This window comes from Lissotriton helveticus, chromosome 7 (assembly GCF_964261635.1).
Source record: "Lissotriton helveticus chromosome 7, aLisHel1.1, whole genome shotgun sequence".
In the NCBI taxonomy this organism is placed as follows: Eukaryota; Metazoa; Chordata; class Amphibia; order Caudata; family Salamandridae; genus Lissotriton; species Lissotriton helveticus.
This window is the reverse complement of record NC_136068.1, coordinates 110,392,188-110,414,609: the sequence shown is the minus strand read 5'-3', so window position 1 is coordinate 110,414,609 and position 22,422 is coordinate 110,392,188. Positions and strand designations below refer to the sequence as shown.

At 45.6% G+C, this 22,422-nt stretch overlaps 1 protein-coding gene across 1 annotated transcript in view; it reads right to left on the bottom strand.

Annotated features, from left to right (window-relative positions):
• Nucleotides 1-22,422, bottom strand: part of COL20A1 (collagen type XX alpha 1 chain) — a 511,940-nt gene that overhangs the window by 215,542 nt on the left and 273,976 nt on the right. Inside the window, exons 16-17 of the mRNA XM_078651638.1 lie at nucleotides 18,877-19,009; nucleotides 11,030-11,169 (exon numbers count right to left, since the gene is read on the bottom strand). Coding sequence (XP_078507764.1) covers nucleotides 11,030-11,169; nucleotides 18,877-19,009 — 273 coding nt within the window. The remainder of the gene's footprint in view (nucleotides 1-11,029; nucleotides 11,170-18,876; nucleotides 19,010-22,422) is intronic.

Here is a 22,422-nt window from a genome sequence, read left to right as displayed (position 1 = left end):
ATCAGCCATATATCTAATATTTATATTTTGATGCAGAAGCCCACATATGTGTGCGCTTATCCTTTCTTTACGAAGAATACTCCACCCATGTGGCATATCAAAATGTTGACTTGTGCAGGAGAAGATGTTCTGGACTTAGTTTGGCCACACGGTTCAAGGAAGGTGACGGCCCTTTGCGTGTATTGCACACCGTGGGCCTGCTGGCTAACTGCTTGCGAATGGTCTCCTAATGTTTATTAGGCCATTGTCTGGTGTCATTTGGTATTTAGCTGCCTTGTGATTCCGTGCAAGGGAGAAACACCGTAACCTTTCACTGTGCCGTGTGCAGACCATGTGTAGTTTCTATCATGTAGGCAGGAAGCCTGAAGAACTGCACCCTGCTTGTGTTCATTGTGCCCTTATGGAGGGTAATGGTAGTTGTAACGGGAACACGCCCTAGTTAGGTGTGTGTTGCGTTTGCCCCTATACCTTGTGATGAGTAGGAGGCTCCCTCCGGTGGGCCACATGTGGGGTATGTTGTCCTACATAATCCCAGTCATCCAACTTGCTATATGGTAGGCATATGCAATGTTTGAGGTATTGCTTTGATTGTGTTTGTGTTACTGTGTGTATGTGCAGCACATGGTGGTAGGGTGTGCACCCCCCACTGTAGTTGGCGAATTTTATGGTCACGACGAACCGCGGTTGGCCGGCCATATGGGATGCCTTTGGCAGTCTCGGTGAACTCCATTGAAGAGCCCCCAGCTTCTTCATGGTGTTCAGAAAGGCCGCAGTGAACCTCAGTTGCCGGCTTTCTGATTGGAATCTGTGGCTAACTCCCCTTGAAGAGCTGCCGGCTCCCTTATGGTGTGAAGTGCAGTCTCTGTGGTAGGAGAAGACTTCCACCTTTTGGGCTCGCCACGCCCATAGTGTGTGTGAGATGAGTGTGGTTGTGGCTTCTTTATGGTGTTCAGAAAGGCCGCGGTGAACCTCAGCTGCCGGCTTTCTGATTGGAATCGGTGGCTAACTCCCCTTGAAGAGCTGCCAGCTCCCCTATGGTGTGAAGTGCAGTCTTTGTGGTAGGAGAAGACTTCCACCTTTTGGGGCTCGCCACGCCCATAGTGTGTGTGAGGTGAGTGTGGTTGTGGTAAGCCCACCCCTCTCATAGTGATCAGCCCAATTAGTGAAGCTGAATCAGCTTTGTCATGGGAGCAAAACATAATGTTGTGCTGCAAGTACATATTGCATTGGTGAAAGAAATGCTGTGTAGCGTGCGTTGATATGTACCTGCATGTTGGGGTTTGTAGTCTTGGTGAGTGAGACTCAAATGCCCCTTAGAAGTAACAGTGCGTTTAGAGTATGCATAGTGTCATATCTGCAGCACCGTCTGTTTCAGGCCTTATGTATGTGGTATATTTTACACCGGCCGCAGTGAACCACCCATAATGTGTATGAGATGATTGTGGTTGTGGTATGCCCCAGCATCTCGTGGCGATCAGTCCCCTTAGTGGAGCTGATTCGCCATTGGTATAAATATAGCCCACTTAATGTTGTGTTGCAAGTACATGTTGCGGTGGGGTAATGCTGTCTAGCGCTTGAAACTATGTACTTATCTTCTGGGGTTTGTAGTCCTGTTGTATTTGACTTAATTCCCCATTATAATTATGCATGTTGTGCTTAGAGATTGTACATAGTGTTTATGTGACACATGCCCGTTTTAGAAACAGGGTTGTGCATCCAGTAGTGGTGAATAGAGGAGGAAGTAGGTATGTGCTTCCAATGTCTTGTGTGACGGTGTTTTAAAAGACATTGTATGTGCCCCCTACAGGAAAACAGCGTTCCTATTTTTCATCTTTTCCCCAAGGCGCCATGCAGCGCGTGTTACCGGTAAAAGGGGCGTGTATGTATATATTTAAAAACACACACATGAACTGTTTGCATATGTAATACCGTGTTTTGCTTGACACGTGTGTGTGTATATATATATATATATATATATATATATATATATATATATTTATTTATCTATATGCATGAACATTTTTTATGAATATATATACAGAACCTCACCTGTACCTTAGTACTTGGTGTATCTCCCTCCTAATTATATGTATATCTATATGTATGCACCCCACACAGTGGAACATGTAGCTGTGTATTATATGCACGCATATGCATACACCCATACCTACCAATATAGCATTATGGTCATATTGGTATAGGAAGAATTTACCTCCTTTTAGCCTCCTATTTATAACCTAAGAGTTCAGTGGAACATGTAGTTGTGTGTTATATGCACGCATATGCATACACGCATACCTACCAATGTAACATTATGGTCATGTTGGTATAGGAAGAATTTACCTCCTTTTATTTATATCTTGTAGTCAGGGGTCCCTCCTTTGCCTCGCCTGTTGCAGAACTATGCAGCCGGCCGATAAACATTGCTTGGATTTGGCGCAGTAACTGATGAAGCCCGATCTGTGATCCTGCCTCTTGCCACGTTATACATGTAGTGTATAAACCTTGTGAAGTTACCGTAGCACCCAGTAAAGTGTAAGTAACCAGTAAAAGTTAAAATGACCAGCAATGGAGGGGCCTTACAGTATATAACTGCATAATAGTGCATTAGCTCTCAAGAAATATTTTGCGATTTAATTTAAAACTGTGCATAAATATTGTATTTATATGTTGCACATGTTGTGCCGCAAGGATAGTTTTCTGCATTTGTGTACAAGTATTGCTGTGGCTTATTGGGCCCTTTGTCAATGCACATATTATTTGCTTTCAGACAAAACGGTGTATTCGTTGGCCCATGGATTAAAAAATGGGTATGCGATTATGCTACCCAGTGACAGAGCTAACTGCTGCAATTGCCATGTAAGTGCTTTTTTTTTTTTTTTTACTTTGCCCTGTTGCTATTTAAAACAACAAAGTACTTGCACTAAAAGCCCTTCGTGTGGGGCTGCAAAATGTAAAAAACGTTGCACCTATCTTTGTTATTGGTTATAAGGCATAAGGATAGTCTATCATGTAGCCTAGCCTATTGCGAACGCTAACCAGCAACTTTCATTGATGAAAGATCTGTTCCTTTAAGTTGCTGGGCCCCTAAAACCGGACTTTCTGGTTTGCTTAGAGGGCAGCTAAGGAATGCGTATGCTGGAGATAAGCCCCTGATCCCTGGGGTCTTCTTACAGTCTGCTGCCTTGGTTTTGGAAGAGGTTGCGGCGGAGGGAGGTTTATGGCCTTCTCCTTCGCTTTGAAACCCCTTGGAATGTGGACTGCATTTGGCGCCACGTTAGAAGTGTTGTGGCCAGCTTTTAAAACCCCAGGAAGGGAAAGGCTTTGACTCCCGCCATAACTCCTTTTCAAAATGCCAACAATTGCATTTTGTGCAATACAAAAGGTTTTGTAAGTAGAACCTACCGTAGGTTCGCATATTTTATAAAAGATCCTTAGAATCTCCTTTTTATGTCCAAAAGCGTACCTTTGTAACGTTTTTTAAAAACGTGGTGCGCTTTCTGCTTAAGCTATATTAGCTGCATTAGCTACTAGAAGGAATAAGGAATCCCTGAATATCCCTTTTTCCTGCAGTACCGTGGTGTAAGGAAGAGGCACCTACGGCCCTCACTACACAATAATAGTAAAGACTAAGTGAATAGTCCTAAGACATGTTTACATCCTATTTAAAAGTGCCTAAAAACAGCGCCTTGACGCCCTTGCTGTAAGCGCATTAGAGTAGACATGCTTTTAACCTTCCAGCCTGGTAGGTTTAACCATTGACTGTGCTGCGCCCTTTTCAATGTTACGGTAGCACATGGGGCCATACCCCGTGCTCTTGGTCCTACATTAAACATTGTAAAACACGTGGAGCATTCCATCCGTGCTCTTGCTGGCACATGAAATAAATGAAAGAGCAAGCTCTTCTTACCTTGTTTGAGATGAAGCATCCTTACACTGCAGAGTACTCCCCCCGAATACCTGTAGGTTGTTCTGCCAGAGAACAATGTGCTCGCTTTGGTGCATGAGGAGGAAAAGGGGCGAGCAGTGGTAACCCACTGCTTTGCTGAAAATTGTTCCCCCTTCTGCAACATTCCTTGATGCCACCTCTCCCCTCGGAGTTCTGGTGGCCTCTCTCTTCTGTCCAATGTCTGCTGCTGTGCTGCAGCGCACCTCCGATCTCCATGGCGGAAAAAAATAATCTGAGAGCCTGCACACACATGATGGGGGTTGTAGCCTCACCAGGGGGATCAGGTTTCGCAACCTCCCACAGCAAAAAAACAAAAAAAATACAAAGCACTTTCCGAACTCCAACCACTAGATGGCGGAATATGCACAGCATAGTGAATCCAGAAAGATTCACACTGCAAAACTAAAATTTTCAAAAAAATTTAGATACCCATACCAGTTACAACAACCAATTCAATAATTCCACCATCTATATACACATCCAACCATTCACCAACAGTTCTATATAGTTAGGTGACCACCTCGACCTCGTTGAGTACGGTCGCTCCCTCCTGCCCTCGCTGACTCCTGCCCTGAGCTGCCTGGTATCGTACACATCGCGCTGCTGAGCTTCCTAGACGCTGCTGTTAACTTTCTCTGTTACCTGCATAGCGCTGCTGCCCTCGTTTAGCGCTAGAACGTGCCTGCCTGCTTGTGATAAACTGTGCCTGCATTTACTGATTATTTTGAACTACCTTTGCTGAAACCTGCATTTGCTAACCATTTATCAGCGTTTTTAGCTCATACCTCTGCTCCTTCCTCAAACCGGGTCAAAAATCGCGTTATAGCCGCCATTTGCTTCTGTTGTTGTTGTTGTTCTGCCCTGAGACCGCCCCCTCCACCACGCAACCGCCTCCCATCCGATCCTCCCTCCCACTTTGCTTGTAAGCTCACCCCTGTCCACCAAAGCGCTGTGACCACCTCGACCTCGTTGAGTACGGTCGCTCCCTCCTGCCCTCGCTGACTCCTGCCCTGAGCTGCCTGGTATCGTACACATCGCGCTGCTGAGCTTCCTAGACGCTGCTGTTAACTTTCTCTGTTACCTGCATAGCGCTGCTGCCCTCGTTTAGCGCTAAAACGTGCCTGCCTGCTTGTGATAAACTGTGCCTGCATTTACTGATTATTTTGAACTACCTTTGCTGAAACCTGCATTTGCTAACCATTTATCAGCGTTTTTAGCTCATACCTCTGCTCCTTCCTCAAACCGGGTCAAAAATCGCGTTATAGCCGCCATTTGCTTCTGTTGTTGTTGTTCTGCCCTGAGACCGCCCCCTCCACCACGCAACCGCCTCCCATCCGATCCTCCCTCGCCCCTCCCCCCTCCACAACCTCTTATGACAGTTGCTCCCGCGCGCAGCGTTCACGCGCAGCGACCGCGCCCAATCCGCGCCGAAGGTGCGCCAAAGGTAAGCCCGTCTACGCCCGTCCGCGCCTGGACCGCGCCCAGCGCCAGAGCCCCTGGTCCTCGTAATGTCCACCCCTCCCGCATTACTTACGATGCCACCACCCTCCTAGCCCTTAACCCCGGCCGCACCCCCAACTGCGTCCAAGCCGCTCCTGGACACACCCATGGACCCTTCTCCTGCTACTCCTGCAAATTCGACAGCACCAAGAACAACTCCTCAGCTACGAACACACAACAGACACCTGACCCCAACCACCTTAATTGCATCCTGCTCAACACCCGCTCGGTCCACAAGCACGCCATTGACCTCTGGAATCTACTAGACACCATCTCTCCGGACGTCGCCTTCCTAACAGAAACATGGATGAACGCCTCCTCAGCCCCAGACATCACCATTGCCATCCCGGAAGGCTACAAGATCATCCGCAAGGACCGCACCGATCACACAGGAGGAGGCATCGCTATCGCCCATAAGAAATCCATCCGCATCTCAACCAGTTCAGACACCAATCTCGCCAACACTGAACACCTTCACTTCCAGATCCACATCGACCCCAAGTCCACACTCAGAGGCACCCTCCTTTACAGGCCACCAGGACCCCGCGCACAATTTAGTGAAGACATCACGGACTTCATCACCCCACACGCGCTCCCCTCCGAGGAATACATCCTTCTGGGAGACCTCAACTTTCACCTTGAAAAGAACAACGACCGCAACACCACCACCATCTTGGACAACCTCGCCAACCTCGGACTCAAACAACTTGTCACCACTCCCACCCACATCGCTGGTCACACACTCGACCCTATCTTCACCTCCAGCAATCATGTCTCCTTCAGCCACTCCACAGCTCTCCTTTGGACTGACCACAGCTGCGTTCACTTTACCTACAACAAGCCCACATCCAACAACCACCCCCAACCCACTCTGCAAAGAAACTGGAACAAAATCACCATCGACCAGATCTCCTCATCGCTTCTTCTAAACCCCCCAGCCCACTCTTCAAACCCCGACCAAGCAGCCACCAACCTCACCCAATGGTTATCCAACAGCGCCGACATCCTAGCACCACTGAAAAAACGACAAATCAAACTAGGCAGCAAGAAGGCCTCCTGGTTCAACGATGATCTTAAGAAATCCAAGAAACTCTGTCGCTCCCTTGAGAAGGCCTGGAAAAAAGACCCAACCACCAACACCAAGGACGCCTTCAAAAACGCCACCCGCATACACCACCGACTGATCCAGAATGCCAAGAAAGCCGCCTTCAAGGACCGACTAGATAACAACGCCCACAACAGCAAGGAATTATTCAACATCGTCAAGGAATTCACCAACCCCTCAGCCAACTCCAACGACATCACCCCCTCTCAAGCCCTCTGCGATTCCCTAGCCTCATTCTTCCACAACAAAATTGCTGACATCCACAACAGCTTCGACAACCGACCCAAAGACCAACCCACCCAACCCCCTGCAGAACCCCCTCCCCCCCTGAACATCCTCAATAACTGGAAGCCAATCTCCACTGAGGACACCATCCGTCTGATGAACTCCATCCACTCAGGATCCCCCACAGACCCATGCCCTCACCACATCTTTAACAAAGCAGACTCCATTATAGCACCGCACCTCCGAGATGTCATCAACTGCTCCCTCAACTCTGCAACCTTCCCGGAAAGCTGGAAACATGCCGAACTGAGCGCCCTCCTGAAGAAACCCACAGCTGACCCCACCGAACTCAAAAACTACCGCCCTATCTCACTCCTTCCATTCCCGGCCAAAGTCATCGAGAAAGCGGTCAACAACCAGCTTGCTGCATTCCTCGAAACCAACAAATCCCTCGACCCCTCACAGTCCGGCTTCCGAGCCAAGCACAGCACTGAAACCGCCCTCATCGCAGCAACAGACGACATTCGAACTCTACTGGACAATGGAGACACAGTCGCCCTCATCCTCCTCGACCTCTCCGCAGCCTTCGACACGGTCTGCCATAGCACCCTTCTACAACGCCTCAGAAATATCGGAATCCAAGGAAAAGCACTGGAATGGATCACCTCGTTCCTCACCGGAAGAACCCAGAGAGTGCGCCTCCCACCATTCAAGTCAGAGGCCACTGAAGTCATCTGCGGTGTACCACAAGGATCTTCACTCAGCCCCACCCTCTTCAACGTATACATGAGCCCCCTCGCGGCCATCGCACGCCAACATAACCTCAACATCATCTCCTACGCTGATGACACTCAACTAATCCTCTCACTCACCAAAGACCCTAACACCGCCAAAACCAACCTACATGAAGGAATGAAAGAAGTAGCCGAATGGATGAAGCATAGCCGTCTGAAACTGAACTCAGACAAAACAGAAGTCCTCATCCTAGGCACCTCCCCTTCCGCCTGGGATGACTCTTGGTGGCCAGAGGCCCTTGGAAAAGCACCCATCCCGACGGACCACGCACGGAACCTGGGCGTCATCCTGGATTCCTCACTCTCGATGAACAGACAAGTCAACGCCGTCTCTTCATCTTGCTTCAACATTCTTCGCATGCTCAAAAAAACATTTCGTTGGATCCCCACCGAAACGAGAAAAACAGTCACCCACGCTCTGGTCACGAGCCGTCTGGACTACGGAAACACCCTCTACGCCGGTACCACTGCAAAACTCCAGAAAAAACTCCAACGCATCCAGAATGCTTCAGCCAGGCTTATACTAGACATCCCGCGTAAAGATCACATCTCTGGACACCTGAAAAACCTCCACTGGCTCCCCGTCAATAAAAGGATTACTTTCCGGCTCCTAACCCACGCACACAAAGAGCTCTACGAAATCGGACCCGAATGCCTCAACACAAGACTGTCCTTCTACACCCCCTCCCGCCAGCTACGATCCGCCAACCAAGCCCTTGCCACTGTACCTCGCATCAACAAAACCACCATGGGAGGTAGATCCTTCTCCTATCTGGCAGCTAAGACCTGGAACTCACTTCCCACTCACCTTCGCCTTACTCAGAACCACCTAGCATTCAGAAAGCAACTTAAAACGTGGATATTTGACAAGTAACTCCCCACCCTTCTCCAAGCGCCTTGAGACCCTTTGGGTATGTAGCGCGCTATATAAATTTATTGACTTGACTTGACTTGACTCATACATATACTCACTCATCATATGTAGTGATACACCTATACATCCTGTTACACACCGACAGTCATCCAAAAGTTACTCACACACACATGCAAATAAACTATTGAACATCCATTTATTTGCAAATACAGCTATACACACACTACCACCTTACTTCTAAGGAAACTTACACATACTTACTCTCTTAAACAATCACTTATAGAAACACATACTTATTTAAACAGGAACTCTTACAATCTCTTACTCTCACATATACTCACTTATATACATCAATATTCACATATACTACATTAAAACATATGTAGTTACCGATAAAGACACTAGTGAGACAGTCATTCACTCACTAACACACTCATATACACACTCATCCACCCATACAGTCCTGCACATAGTCCTTCAAAACACATACAAACAGAGAGTCAGTCATTCATGCATCTATGTGCTAAGTAATACCCCCACCAAACCATACAGACACTCATACTGATACTAAACAAAACATCTAATAACCCATATACATACACATGTAGCTACTCACCAACCCATGCAGCCACTTATACACAAAGTGAAACACTAATCCATATATTTAAATATTTAAACATTACTCACTAATGTATGTATTCACTAAGATACACTTAATAAGCCAGTTAACCAATCAATTTTTTATAAAAATAAACATCCATGTAAACACTTATTTAAACATTTATTCTTCCATCAACTTTTACATATACATATATAACACATATTTATTTTTCAGAAAGACACACATTCACTGGATGGTGTCATCAGTGATGTCATGAGTGATGTCACTGACCATGTCATGAGTGATGTAATATGTGACGTCATCAGCAGTGCACTGCACGCGCAAGTTATAGTGAGCCCAACTAACTATAACGTCGGAATTTCAATGGTTTTATAAGAGTAAAATTTCCAGCTAACCATAACTGGTGTCAAACCTATGGTTTTTTCAGTGAATATATATATATATATATATATATATATATATATATATATACACACATACACACAAATGTCTCACCGAGTCTCCCTAGCCAGGTCTCCTAGTCTAGTGATTCTGGTGAGCAGCGAGTTTTAGCCGTCTCTGTGCTGCTCAACTCTCTGTATGGGAAGTCTGCATTTGTGGACCCCATTTGACTGATCCTTTGGGTGGGCAGCATGGCCCTTCAGCTTTTCTGCCATTCCATAGTCTTTCTTTCATTTTCTGACATTACACATTGGAGTGGCTGTAATAAATTAATTGGTGCCCAGTGGCATTAGTGTGATGATGTATTCCTTTATGGATTGCGGCTGACATTTAGTAAACCACAAATTTTGGGAGTTGATCGTACCTGTTTCTCCTCTCGCTACATTTTTCTTCCATCTTTTTCTCTATACGGGTCATTATGCCCTTTTGGGCGCCATCTGCTTCAGATGCTTCTAAGGCTGTTTATAGTCCTAATCATAACCCTTTAATTAATAAATTGGAGTCAAAACATCACATTCCATATGTGTCAATGAACTAATAATTGGACTTACAGTCGATACATAGTTTAGAGTCTTCAGCCAGTAAAATCTCTCTTCCATTTATTATTGTTGTATCTTATGGCCCAAAAATAGTTGGTCTAGTGATTGTTATTTTTATCTCTTCAACAGCACTCTTCAGTGCACTGAGCACAGCACCAATTATACGTTCCCTAGTTATAACTATTTTTCATCTAATATAAGAGCTAAACCCTGCAATAGAATAGCGTGTGGCCTTTGGCTGCAAAATGTGTTGCTTTTAAAGTCTTTATGCAAAATTCAGTGGAGGAACATTTTTGCTTCATATGGTCTCCTAGTCAAACCGTAGGCTCTTAATTCATCAGATCATTCAAACCTGACAATAGTACTTGCCTACAGGATTGTAATTCACAATTTTCTTCGAAAAAAATGTCGTCTGACATATATATTGTGTCCTACATATTGTATGAAAGGCATGGCCCCATTGTATGTAGATTTTCCATAATTGACTCCAATTGGGCAATATTTTGTAGTCCATGTGTAGGGCATGGAATTTATGTCGGACTATTTTCTGTTCATTATATACTGGTACCACAGTGACTTACAGGTATCAATCATGCACTTCGAATGGAAAATGGCACTGTGAGGTCATCTTTTGCAACTGTTAAAGTTTTGTGAGAGTCCATCAAAATCAGTGAATATAAACAATTTTCCAAACTGCAGGTACACAATTATATTGGACAGAGGAATTCTATTTGTCTTACCTTCAAACGATCCCTTGGATCAGAAACATCAGCTGGGTTGAAACATGTCGATGTTCTATTTACACATGTTCCACTGTATTTAACTTGATTTGATAAAAGTTATCAGATGGTATAATTCTGGGCACTGTACCATAGGCAAGACAACTCTATGCATGTTGCATGCAGAACTCGAATAGGCTCCTGGCAAATAGAGTGGCAGGAGTAAAACCTGTGAATGGGCAATGCTTACATGTTCCTTACCTCACTGAGCGCGCCTTCACTCAGTGGGATCCACTTAATGTGATAGGACGTGGCATCATCCGCCGCAGGTTGCCAAGTGGCTCTGGCACTGTCCTTGGAAAGTTGGCTGACCTTCACATTGAGGGGAGGCGGCACCTTCACTGAAATAGCACAGAATGACACACATGATGTTATGTTAAGCACATTATTCACTAATCCCTGTTTAAAGACCCAGGCCCACAGCTGAAGTATTTTGGATGCTTAAAGTAATACACAATCCTGGTTTTTAGTTACACAATTGATAATTGTGCTCTTACCAGCCGCGGCCCGTGCAGGTAAGAGCGGTGGGGCCGGGTGAGAGGGGATTTCGAGAGACGGCAACAAGGGGAAATTAAATAAATAATACATTTTTCATTGTCGTCGTCTGTCAGAATTACCCCGCCACGAGCAAGACCCACCCACTCTTATCTGCATGGGCCGTGGCTGGATCGTACCAAAAATGTAGGGTTAATTGGGGATTAACATGCCCAATCAATGCTTCTTTTTTTGTTTTTCGGCATTTGAAGTTCAAAATCAATACCAGATTTCTTCTGGTGAAAATGATCAAAAATTTCCCTCACATAGAAGTGGTCTTAGTACCAGGCGCGGTCAGTACACGTAAGAACGGTGGGGCGGGGCAGAGGTAGGCCGGGGGAAGTCGCAGGGGCGGCTCTAGGCTCATGGTGGCCAGGGGCAGGGAGCGTAGGTAGGGGGCCCCGGAAGAGGGGGTCCGGGCGGGGTGGAGCGCTGAGGCCAGTGAAGAGGGGGCGGGGGGGCGGGGTCAGGGTGTTTGGAAGTTGAACAGAGCCGGAGGCTGCCAAATCCCTGCCAGGGGCCGCCACGCAAATATGTATCCATGCTCAGAGGATTATTATATTAAGGATATACATTGGCGTGGTGGCCCCTGGGGTTTGGTGGCCCCTGTGCAGGAGCCCAGCTTGCACATGCCTAAGGCCGCCCCTGGGAAGTCGACATACGACAGGATAGGGGAAATATAATAAATAAAACCACTTAACTTGTGATGTGGTGAGCGCAAGTGGTTTTATTTCTTTATTTTCCCTATCCCGTCATATGTCAACTTCCTCCCCTGCCTCGCCCATGCCCCGCCCCGCCCCGAAGCTCTTACCACCGGCTGCGCCTACATAGTGCATTTCTAATTGAGGTTAGAAAGACAGCAAACTCAGAGGGCGAGCCGAGCCAGGCAAGCTGCAAGGCCGACTTGCCTTTAAGATCCAAAACACGTTGATCCATCCTTCTCAGACTGGTTTTGTTAAAGGTAGGCTTGCTAGAGATAACGTCCGTACCTTTTGTCATATTTTGGGTACAGCCAAACGGTCTACTCTTCCAGCTGCGGCCTTGGCCCTTGACGCCGAGAAGGCTTTTGACAAGGTCTCCTGGCCTTTTCTACATGCTGTTCTTCGCACACATAATCTTGGTGACTCTTTTATCAATATGATTATGTCCTTATATGCTCAACCTAGAGCGAATATCAGAGTTATTGGGGCTACTTCTGAGTTTTTTTTATCTTTCCCAAGGTACTCGACAGGGTTGTCCCTTGTCCCCGCTTTTGTTTTTGTTATCTATTGATCCGCTCCTTAGGCTAATTGATCTTTACCCTGATATTAAAGGTTTTACTTTTGGCTCGCACTGCATAAAGACAGCGCCTTACGCAGACGATGTGCTCGTTTTTTCGGATGATATTGTATCGCCCATTCCCGCACTCACAGATATTATCTCTTGTTTCTCTAGGGTTTCTGGCTACTCTCTGAACAGAGATAAAACTGAAATGTTTCCCCTGAATGCTTACTGTTTCCCAGCACACATGGGTTCTGCTGGTTTTAAATGGCAAGCTAAACACCTTAAATATCTAGGGATTTGGTTTTGTGGTACTCTCTATGATACGGTGGCTTACAATGAGACTCAAACCCTACTTAAAGTTCGTAATCTCTTAGAAACCTGGTCCCCTAAACATATTTCCTGGTGGGGTCGTCTCCAAACCTTAAAAATGATGATTACTCCTATCATTAACTTCGTGTCTTCTATGCTTCCTATGAAATTGTCTTCTTCCTTTTTTCGAGAGATTGACTCCCTTACCTCTAAATTTCTTTGGAATGACAAGAGGGCTAGAATTGCTTATACATTTTTGAGGAAATCATATGATATGGGTGGTTGTAATTTCCCTGATTGGGAGAAATATCAGGTTGCTTTTTTAGCCTCTCAAGGTGCTTTATGGTTTTCCTCGGTACCTGGGCATACTCCTTCCTGGATGTTAATTGAGCAATATCCCTCGTCTTCTTTGCCAACCTCCTCTTTTTTATCCACGTCAACTTTATCTATTCCGTTTTCTCGTACGATCATTTTGGACACCATCTCTGCAGTCAGGTCTATCGATAGGAAAGTGGCTACCCCGATCTTTAAATCAAGGAGGTCTTCTCTGTGGCATAATCCCAGAATTAAGATTATTATTGCTCCTGAGTTGATCACTTACTGGGCATCCAAAGGAATTACGTTGGTCCATCACTTATATGACTCTGATAATAATCCGTTACCCTTTTCCTCCTTAGCTAGGCAATTTGCGCTCTCCAATTTAGATTGTTATACTTTTCTAAAGATTAAGGTTGCTCTTGCCAAATTACGCCTGGAGCCCGTGTCTCCCACTATTTCGTTGCTTTCTATGTGGGTTAAATCTGGTCATGTTGCTTCACGAATTTACAAATTTTTGGCTTCCACTCCTCCTGCCACATTTACTATTACCCAACAAAAATGGTTACGTCATTTTGATACACAGCTCACCGAACATATATCTCCAGAAACTTGGGAGTTGATTGGGAAGTTTTCTCTTCATAATAAAATTGCCCCTTCTTTAATTCAATCTAAATTCTTCTCTATCAATCTTCTTCATTGGACTCCTGTGCGTCTTCATGCTCTGAATTTGAAGGATGATGATCTTTGTTGGAGTTGTGGTCTGACTGCTGGTGATTACTCACATATGTTTTTTACGTGTTCACTTTTGCAACCCTTTTGGGATCTCATACATAAGCATCTTATGTTAATTTTTCAAATCCATTTCCAGCTTTCCTTTCCCATGATAATGTTGGGTCCATTAGCTTCGCGTGAACCATTGGTGTTAGATACATTGGATTTACAACTATTGGATCTTTTATTAACAATTGCTGTGAAGGTGATTCTTATGGAATGGAAGTCTTTTTCCTTTGTATCATATCACACGTGGTGGGCTTGGGTCTCTTTTTTACGTAGTGCTCATACCTCCGTAGATATGGCTCATCTTACCCCATCCATCTCTAACAATGTCTGGAAAGCTCTGGACGCATATATGGACTTAGCTTCAAAAGGGTTGGTTGAACAATATCCCTTTGTGTCGTCTCCCTAACTTCTGTTTTGTCCTTGTTTGTCCTTCTAGCTCAGCAGTAGATTCTTCTTTTCCTTCTTCCTTTTCCCTTTTTCTCGTGTCCCTTTCTCCTTCTTTCCTCTTTCTTCTCTTTTCTATCTTCTTCTTCTTTTCTTACTGTTTTCTCTCTTGTTTTCTTTCTCTTGTTTCACTTTTTCTCTCTTTCTCTGCTTTCTAATTAGTGATACTTCTTGTTGATCTTTTTGATTCATTTTTAACTCATTGACATATTCATTATAATATTTTCCATATTATTAATTTATTCCTTGAAATTCTGTTCTATTACTGGATCACTTGTCTCCCTTTGATTGTATCACCTTCTATTGTATCTAATTATTTATTCCTATTCTAAAAATTTAATTAAGTTATTGAACAACAACAAGATCCAAAACACGAGCCGAGTCATGAAAAGAGTTGGCATGTAAATGAACACTGCGATGAGTGAACCAAGAGATGTCATTTTGTCATGTGCACTGTATCTTTGTTCAATATTTTAATTGTGTATTGAGCAACAGAATTGCCACTAAACCATTCGCAAGTGAGTTTTTTTAGACAGTGTGCATCTTAAAGTGAATTCCTACAAGGTTGTTGCGGTTTTGACACTCAGTCAAAGCTTGGCACAGTAAATTAAAGTGATTTGCATAGATTAATGTATTTTGGTCAAGATGAGTAGCTGGAATCTGAACCGAGGTTTCCAGGTTACATATTGTGCAAACCCGTCTCTGGATCAATAACTCCTTCTCTCTCATTTTTACCACCAAACATTAACATCTCCTGCTCAATTATTTCAAGCCTTATTTATTACAGGATGCTAAATAAATATATATGTCATTTTAATCTGAAACAATATATGTATGGAATATCAAAATGTCTTTCTTAAGAAAAGTTATGTGTAAGGGAAGGTAGGAAGCTGTGTTTGCGGTCTCTACAGACAGCTCCACTAGTCTGTCGGGTCGGGGAGACACCATTTTATTCCATACTACACAAAGCCAGTGTTTACTCAACAATGGAAGCTTTCGTGTCTAAATTGCCTTGTTCCTATTTGTTGCTTCCCTCCCTTTCTGTGTTTGACCCGCCCACAGGAACTTTTGGTTTCCCTGTCAGTGGATTCCTCAGTAATCCTGCTATGAAAGCAAAATTGTAAAAAGAGCCACGTTTACACATGTTTTCTGTCTTTCATTGCCGTCTAGTGGCCACTTGACAAACTACAGCAGAAATGTGGCAAATACAACAACGTCGATCTTGACAGAGACTGAAAACTACAACAAAGATCTTCAAAGATATTGAAGATTTCTTTAAATAAGCTCTGGCAATGCCAATCTGTCTTGCTTGTGGTAAGAGCGACTTGTTGACATTGCCAATGGTGGTTTATGGTAATAATCACTACCTTACTCTAACTTAAAAAAGAGTAAAGAACGAAAGTGTGAGCACCTTAATGACAGCAATTTTGCAGCTTCCCAAAACACAGAGGGCCTTGTTTACGAGTTTTTGGTGCAGGGCAGTGCCGCAAGGAATAATGCAGCGCTGCCCTGCATCAAAAGAAAAGGGTAGGAATGCGCCATATCTATGAGATACAGCGCATTCCTATCCTTTCCCCCTGTCCTGGTGCACACTGGGCTGCCATGTGCCAACGCAGGCACCCTTGAGCCATGGTGCAAGGGTGTCTGCACCAAAATAATCATAAAAGGTGCTTTCCTCTTTCTATGTGTGGTGAAGAATATTTCACCTAGTTGAGCCTCCCTAACGCTACCCCTGAGGTGATGTTAGAATCTGACACATTACCAGGCTTACAATTCCTTGTAAATCTGGGAATGCTTCAGATTCCATGGGTGTTGCATGGGAACACCCACAGAAACACCCATGGAATGCCCCTTTCCATGGAACGCCCATTTCACACAGTGTTCTGCATGAAAGGGGCACATGAAAAGCCACGCAAAGTGGTTTTGCGTGGCCTTCTAAATATGCTGCGGCTCATTGAACTATCAAAGCACCAATAAAAGTGCTGCTCCGGCGACACAAAAGTGCTGCTAGGGACCTCGTAAATGAGGCCCAGAGGATTCTGACATCCTCCAGCGTTTAGTCTTTGATTACAAATGTTCTGTGACACAACATAATTACATCTCAGCTTGACTGCTTAAAAACACTGTAGGAAAGCACCTTTATAGGTCTGTCCTAGAGAGAGTTTTATTTGTTTAGCCACTTTAATGTACTTAAAAAATCAAACATAATTTATATACCTCTATGCATACATAGAGGAACTTTAGGTTAGCCCTGCTCACCCATAGGTCCTTCCAACTGTAAATCACCTTTTGCTTCCACCTCGAAAAGAGTATGTAGCAATGGCTCAGCCCACCTCAACCATTGCTCTCTTGCACTGTGAGTGACAACACTTTTTCAGACTAAGGGTCCGATTCCGATGCAGTTAGAAAGGCCTCCTAACAGCATTTGCTCTGCCCAAATCGGATCGGGAATGTGTTTTTCTGACCGACTCGGAAAGGTTTCCAACCGATCGAGTACGATGCAATTTGGATGTACGTTGTTACAACGCATGCTTTTACCACGCATGCTGTTACAACGCAAGTTTTACAACGCAAGCCTTTACAACGCATTGCTTTGGGGGGTGCTGGGTAGTGAATAGTTTAATTTACTATTCCAACTCCAGTCCCCGTGGATAGTAGGGAAGGTGTTGGATAGTAAATTAAAATGATTCCCTATCCTAGAGCGCCCCCAAGTGCAATGCATTGTAATGGTTTTCGTTGTAAAACCTGCGTTGTAAAAGCACTGCGTGGTAAAAGTTGCGTGGTAAAGGATGTTTCCCGTAATTTAGGTGTTAGGAATATCCCAATCAGAATCAGACGGCATTCGGAATGACCGAGCCGTACGGAGCAGAATCGTATGTCTCCACAGGCCGAGTTTCCGAGTGACCGTGTACCATGCTGAATTCGGACAGCCTTTCCGAATCGTACCGTCCGACACGAATTGCCCGTTGGAATCAGCATTTGGGGGCCCATAGTGGCCCATGGGGGTACCCATGGGTTCCCCCTTACCAGCCATGCACAGTGTGGCAGGCACCAGGGGGTGCCCACCACGGGGTGCCATATTTTCCCCAGCCACAGCTTTCTTCAATGGGAGCCTATGCATTCAGTGGGTACATAGGCTCCCATTGAAGTCAATGGGAGTCCAACCGAATAGTATCTAGAAGCATCCGAATGCATCGTACTCGGTTGTTTGGACTTTCCCGATCCAAGTCAGTCGGAAACCATTCCCAAACCCATTCTGTCGGGAAGATTTCTAAACTGCATCGGATTCAGGCCCTAATAGTCTTAAAAGGATGTGCACTTCAGTGCAGAGGTACTTGAATTCTTGATGGGTAAACTTGAGCACCAGTGGGTTAAACTTTACTTCTGTGGATGTATCTTGTGGGCCTACATTTGACTTTGGCATTTTTGTTTCTTTTTTATCGATTCTTTTATTTTTTTATTCTTCCTTGTGTGTTTTTTAACTACGTGCCTAGGTTACATTAAGCAAAGAGCAATCATATTTTCCTTTGATGTTAATTAAAAAGGTTTCTATACCTCTTCTGAGCACACATTTCTGCTATGAGGCACCCTTACTGTTCTGTGGAAATTAGATATGATGGCCAATTTTTAAATGTTATTTAAATCTTTATTGTAGACAATCGGCTGTCATGTTTATGAAGCAGCAAGTTTTGTTCTTTTCTTCTCCCTTTCATTTTTCTGGCATTTGTTTGCAACAAAAAGAAATGACAACTTTACCAATGCTTGTTAGATGTGCACTCAGCTATCCCATGTCTAATTTTTTTTGTCTTTTGAAACTACATTAGGGACGGAAAAGGATAGTACCTGCTCTGCCTTTTTTGAGGTCTCCAATCCCTAAAGGAGAAGGGCCAAGCAAGAGCTAGACATTAGCCCGACCCACACTTAAGTCTTGCTCTGATTGCCGTATCTGACTTTTAATGATAAATATAATTTTTCTATAAATAAAAGAAATAAAAAATGTGTTTAATGTGCAGAAACTCATGTTCAGTACATTTAGTATGTGTCTTTAAGTAGGAGCATCGTTTTCAATAGTGTATTCTAAAGGATGTGGTTTTCTCATAAGAGGAGGGGATAGATGGGTAGGAGGAGACCCTAGCCTCTGTGAGGTGGGGTAGGGCTGCAATTTCATACAGATCAATAGGTCGTAGAAAAATATTCATGTGCCCCTAGCACAGAGAAGCCTCATGACATAAAATTATCATTTGATGCTATTTTTCCAGAAGACAATTGTGTTACCATATCTGCCATCTAAATGCACCGGGGCAGAAGATTTTATTGTCAGCATACTAAATTTACCACCCTCACCACCCTTATTTGACAACATGTAGTTCCATTGACCCCGCATTTGCCACGCCACTTACATGTGGTGAAGTTCCCAGTCACTTGAAGCGAATTGTGAACACCGCTGTAAACCGAGACCACAGACACGAGGTAGTCGGTGAGCGAAGAGAGAGAAGACAGCACAACAGAGGAGGCGGGGCCAGGAACTTCCACCTGCAACAAAGAAAAAAGGCATGTGTCAATGGTCCAGAAATGCCCTCACCTGCATTTAAGGAGGCCTGCCACTCATTTCTAGAGTAACCCCGCTCCCCTGTGCCTCGGTTTCTCTCTGTCTGTGGAGGTATCCATTCACGTGGGGTATCTCAGCTCCACTCTGGATCTGTCTCAAGGGGCCATATGTATCAACATACCCTTTTGCGATTCCTTTATAGCGATTTTTAAGGAATCGCTATTTAGAAATCGCAAAATGGTATGTATGAAGAAATTCGCTATTTTTTAGCGATTCCTTAAAATTCCTTAATTGCGATTAGCAAATTGCTAATCGCAATTAAGGAATAATTTCCCATTCATTTCTATGGGCCAGGAGGCTCATGGGAATGAATGGGAAATTATTCTCAATTTGCGATTCGCAATTTGCTAATCGCAAATTGAGAATAATTTCAAGGGTGCAGGGGTGTCTCAAGAACACCCTGCTGCACCCCTGAAAATGACATGTGTGTGCATATGGCACACATACATGCCCTAAGGGCATGTGTGAGCGTCACATGGCACCATTGGATTTTCAAAAAAATGCTTTTTTAAAAGAATTCGCAACTTACCACCAACTAGAAGTTGGTGGTAATTTGCGATTCCTTAAGGGCATTTTGGAAAAAAAAATCCTTGATACATTGCATTTAAGGAATCGCAAAATTTGTGATTCCTTGATTGCAATCGCAAAATAAGGAATGGCAAATTTTGCGATTCCTTATTTTGCACCCAAATTGTTTGATACATACCATTTTGCGAAAATGGGTTCGCAAACGCCAAAATTCTGCGAATTTTGGCGTTTGCGAACCCATTTGGCCTGATACATATGGCCCTTAATCTTTTTAGGGGTGTCTCCAGGGGTCCTGACACTCCTTTCTACAGCAGTGCCTCAATTACCTCCTTAGGTGCAGCGTCTGGTGTCTTTATTGGTGTTTCTTTGCCCTGGTCAATGCCCAGCAAGAGGAGGTTTTTTTTGGTAAGCTTATTAGTCACTAGGCAACACATCCTAATGAATCAGTATGAGTGAGTCTGGTACAAAGAGGGAACAAATGCCACACTCTTCCATGAAGGTGATGTGTAGGCACAACTACATAAGTAAAGAAATTCAACACAGTAGAGAATCAATTTGAAAAAATCCACACCACTTTATTTGAAATAAAGAATTATTAAAACCAACACTAAATGATAACCAAACTAAGGAGAAATAAAACAATACTTTTAGAACTCGCAATGCCTTGTACCCTTGAAACTAAACCTAAAGCCGGACTTACAGTGATACTGCCCTAGACATTCATCCCTTATCTATGGACCACTCATAGCTTTTAGTTGTCAATTGTTGAAGGTCTATTGTGTACAATAACAATACTTTGAGTGGTTTCTGGCTCGGTCCATTGCTTAGCACTAATTGGCTTTTTTGTTGGCTTGCTTATTATTTAATGTCCTTCATCTTCTTGTGTTTGCTCCTCCTCGGAAGCATAGCATCTTTACTGTACTTTTGGCTGTATGAATTGTATTCGAGGCTGAAATTCAGAGACCTACTTTTTTTCAGCACGCCATGAAAATGAATGTGTTTTCTTGATCTCTTCCTCATATGTGATGCTTGCTCCCTCCAATTCCTGCCCGCTGCACTTCAGGTCTAAAGGTAGACTTTAAGTCTAATCTTCGACTTTAGATGTAAAGTTAGACTTCAGGTCCAAAGTTAGACTTCAGGTCTAAAATTAGACTTTAGGTCTAAACTTAAGACTTCAGGTCTAAAGTTAGACATCAGATCTAAAATTACCTGTGTAAATTGGGCACTAGTGTCCACCAGAAAGTCACAATCAAGACACAGCTCTCCCTCTTATGCAAGACATTTTAAGTGGGGAGGAAGGCTCCAAAAATAAGGCACCTCCGGCCTATTCCGCCCATCCAAAGCCTCCTGCACAGCCTGCTGGGACATTTCAAAATGGCGACACCCAGGAGTCCTAGTCATATTCACTATGGGAGCCTCAGCTAAGTCCCTCATTGACATCACTGCCAAGGTCTTTCCCACCAAATCTTCAAAGGGAGCCCCCGCACCTGTGTTGGCTCCAGAGGTCTGATCTCCCTCCTTTGTTTAGTGGGCTGGGCAGGCCCATCCGTGGTACAGTGTGACAGCTGACTGATTGATGTAGATCATTCTGTCCCACCCCCGTTCCTCTTCAGGAGCTGAATGAAGCACTGTTTAGCACTCCTTTTGTGTGGGGAGGTCTTTTTTTGCTGCTGCTGGAGAGAAGTGCCATTAACTTGGCACAGCCGGGTGTCAAAGGCCTGGGCGGTGATAATAAGCTTATGATTATAAGCGACCACTGCGCCCTCCATGGCCTGGTCGCCCCACGCTCCCCGCCTGCTCTGCCTGCCTCATTACCTGCTGCCTGCCAGACGCCGATCCGGAGCCCCAGCCGCCGCAGGGCCGCCCGTCCTCGGATCCCCGGCGCCCCAGCCGCCGCAGGGCCGCCCACCAAGCCCGCATAGGTTTTTCCCGCCGTTACCTGCCGCGACCCCGCCACCCCGCCTGCCGATTGGCCCACGCGCTCCCCGCCTCCCAGCGGACCCTCCCTCCCGGCTCCCTTCTTAAGGGGACCCAGACCACGGTTCAGGAGCGACCACTGCGCCCTCCACGGCCTGGTCGCCCCACGCTCCCCGCCTGCTCTGCCTGCCTCATTACCTGCTGCCTGCCAGATGCCGATCCGGAGCCCCAGCCGCCGCAGGGCCGCCCGTCCTCGGATCCCCGGCGCCCCAGCCGCCGCAGGGCCGCCCACCAAGCCCGCATAGGTTTTTCCCGCCGTTACCTGCCGCGACCCCGCCCCCGCCTGCCGATTGGCCCACGCGCTCCCCGCCTCCCAGCGGACCCTCCCTCCCGGCTCCCTTCTTATGACGCCCCCAGAGCGACCGCGCAGCGGGAGCACCGATTGAGCGCCGAAGGTGCGCCAAAGGTAAGCCCGTCTATGCCCGTCCGCGCCTGGGCCGCGCCCAGTGCCAGGACCCCTGGCTCCCGCAGACCCCAGCCCACCCGCCGGACGTACGACGCCGCCACCCTCAATGCACTCAACACCGGCCGAATCCCAGGATGCTACCGAGCCACACCAAGACGCACCCACGGACCCTTCAGCTGCCAGCCAGGCCGCCGACAACCTCACGAAGTGGATCAGCAACTGCGCGGACGAACTCGCCCCCCTGAGGACCCCGCCCAGCAGACCCGGCAGCAAGAAGGCCCCCTGGTTCACCGACGAACTCAAATGCTCCAAGAAGAACTGCCGAGCCCTCGAGAAAGCCTGGAGAAGAGACCCAACACCGAACAACATGACTACCCTCAAGCTCGCCACCCGAAAGCACCATCAACTGATCCACGCCACCAAGAA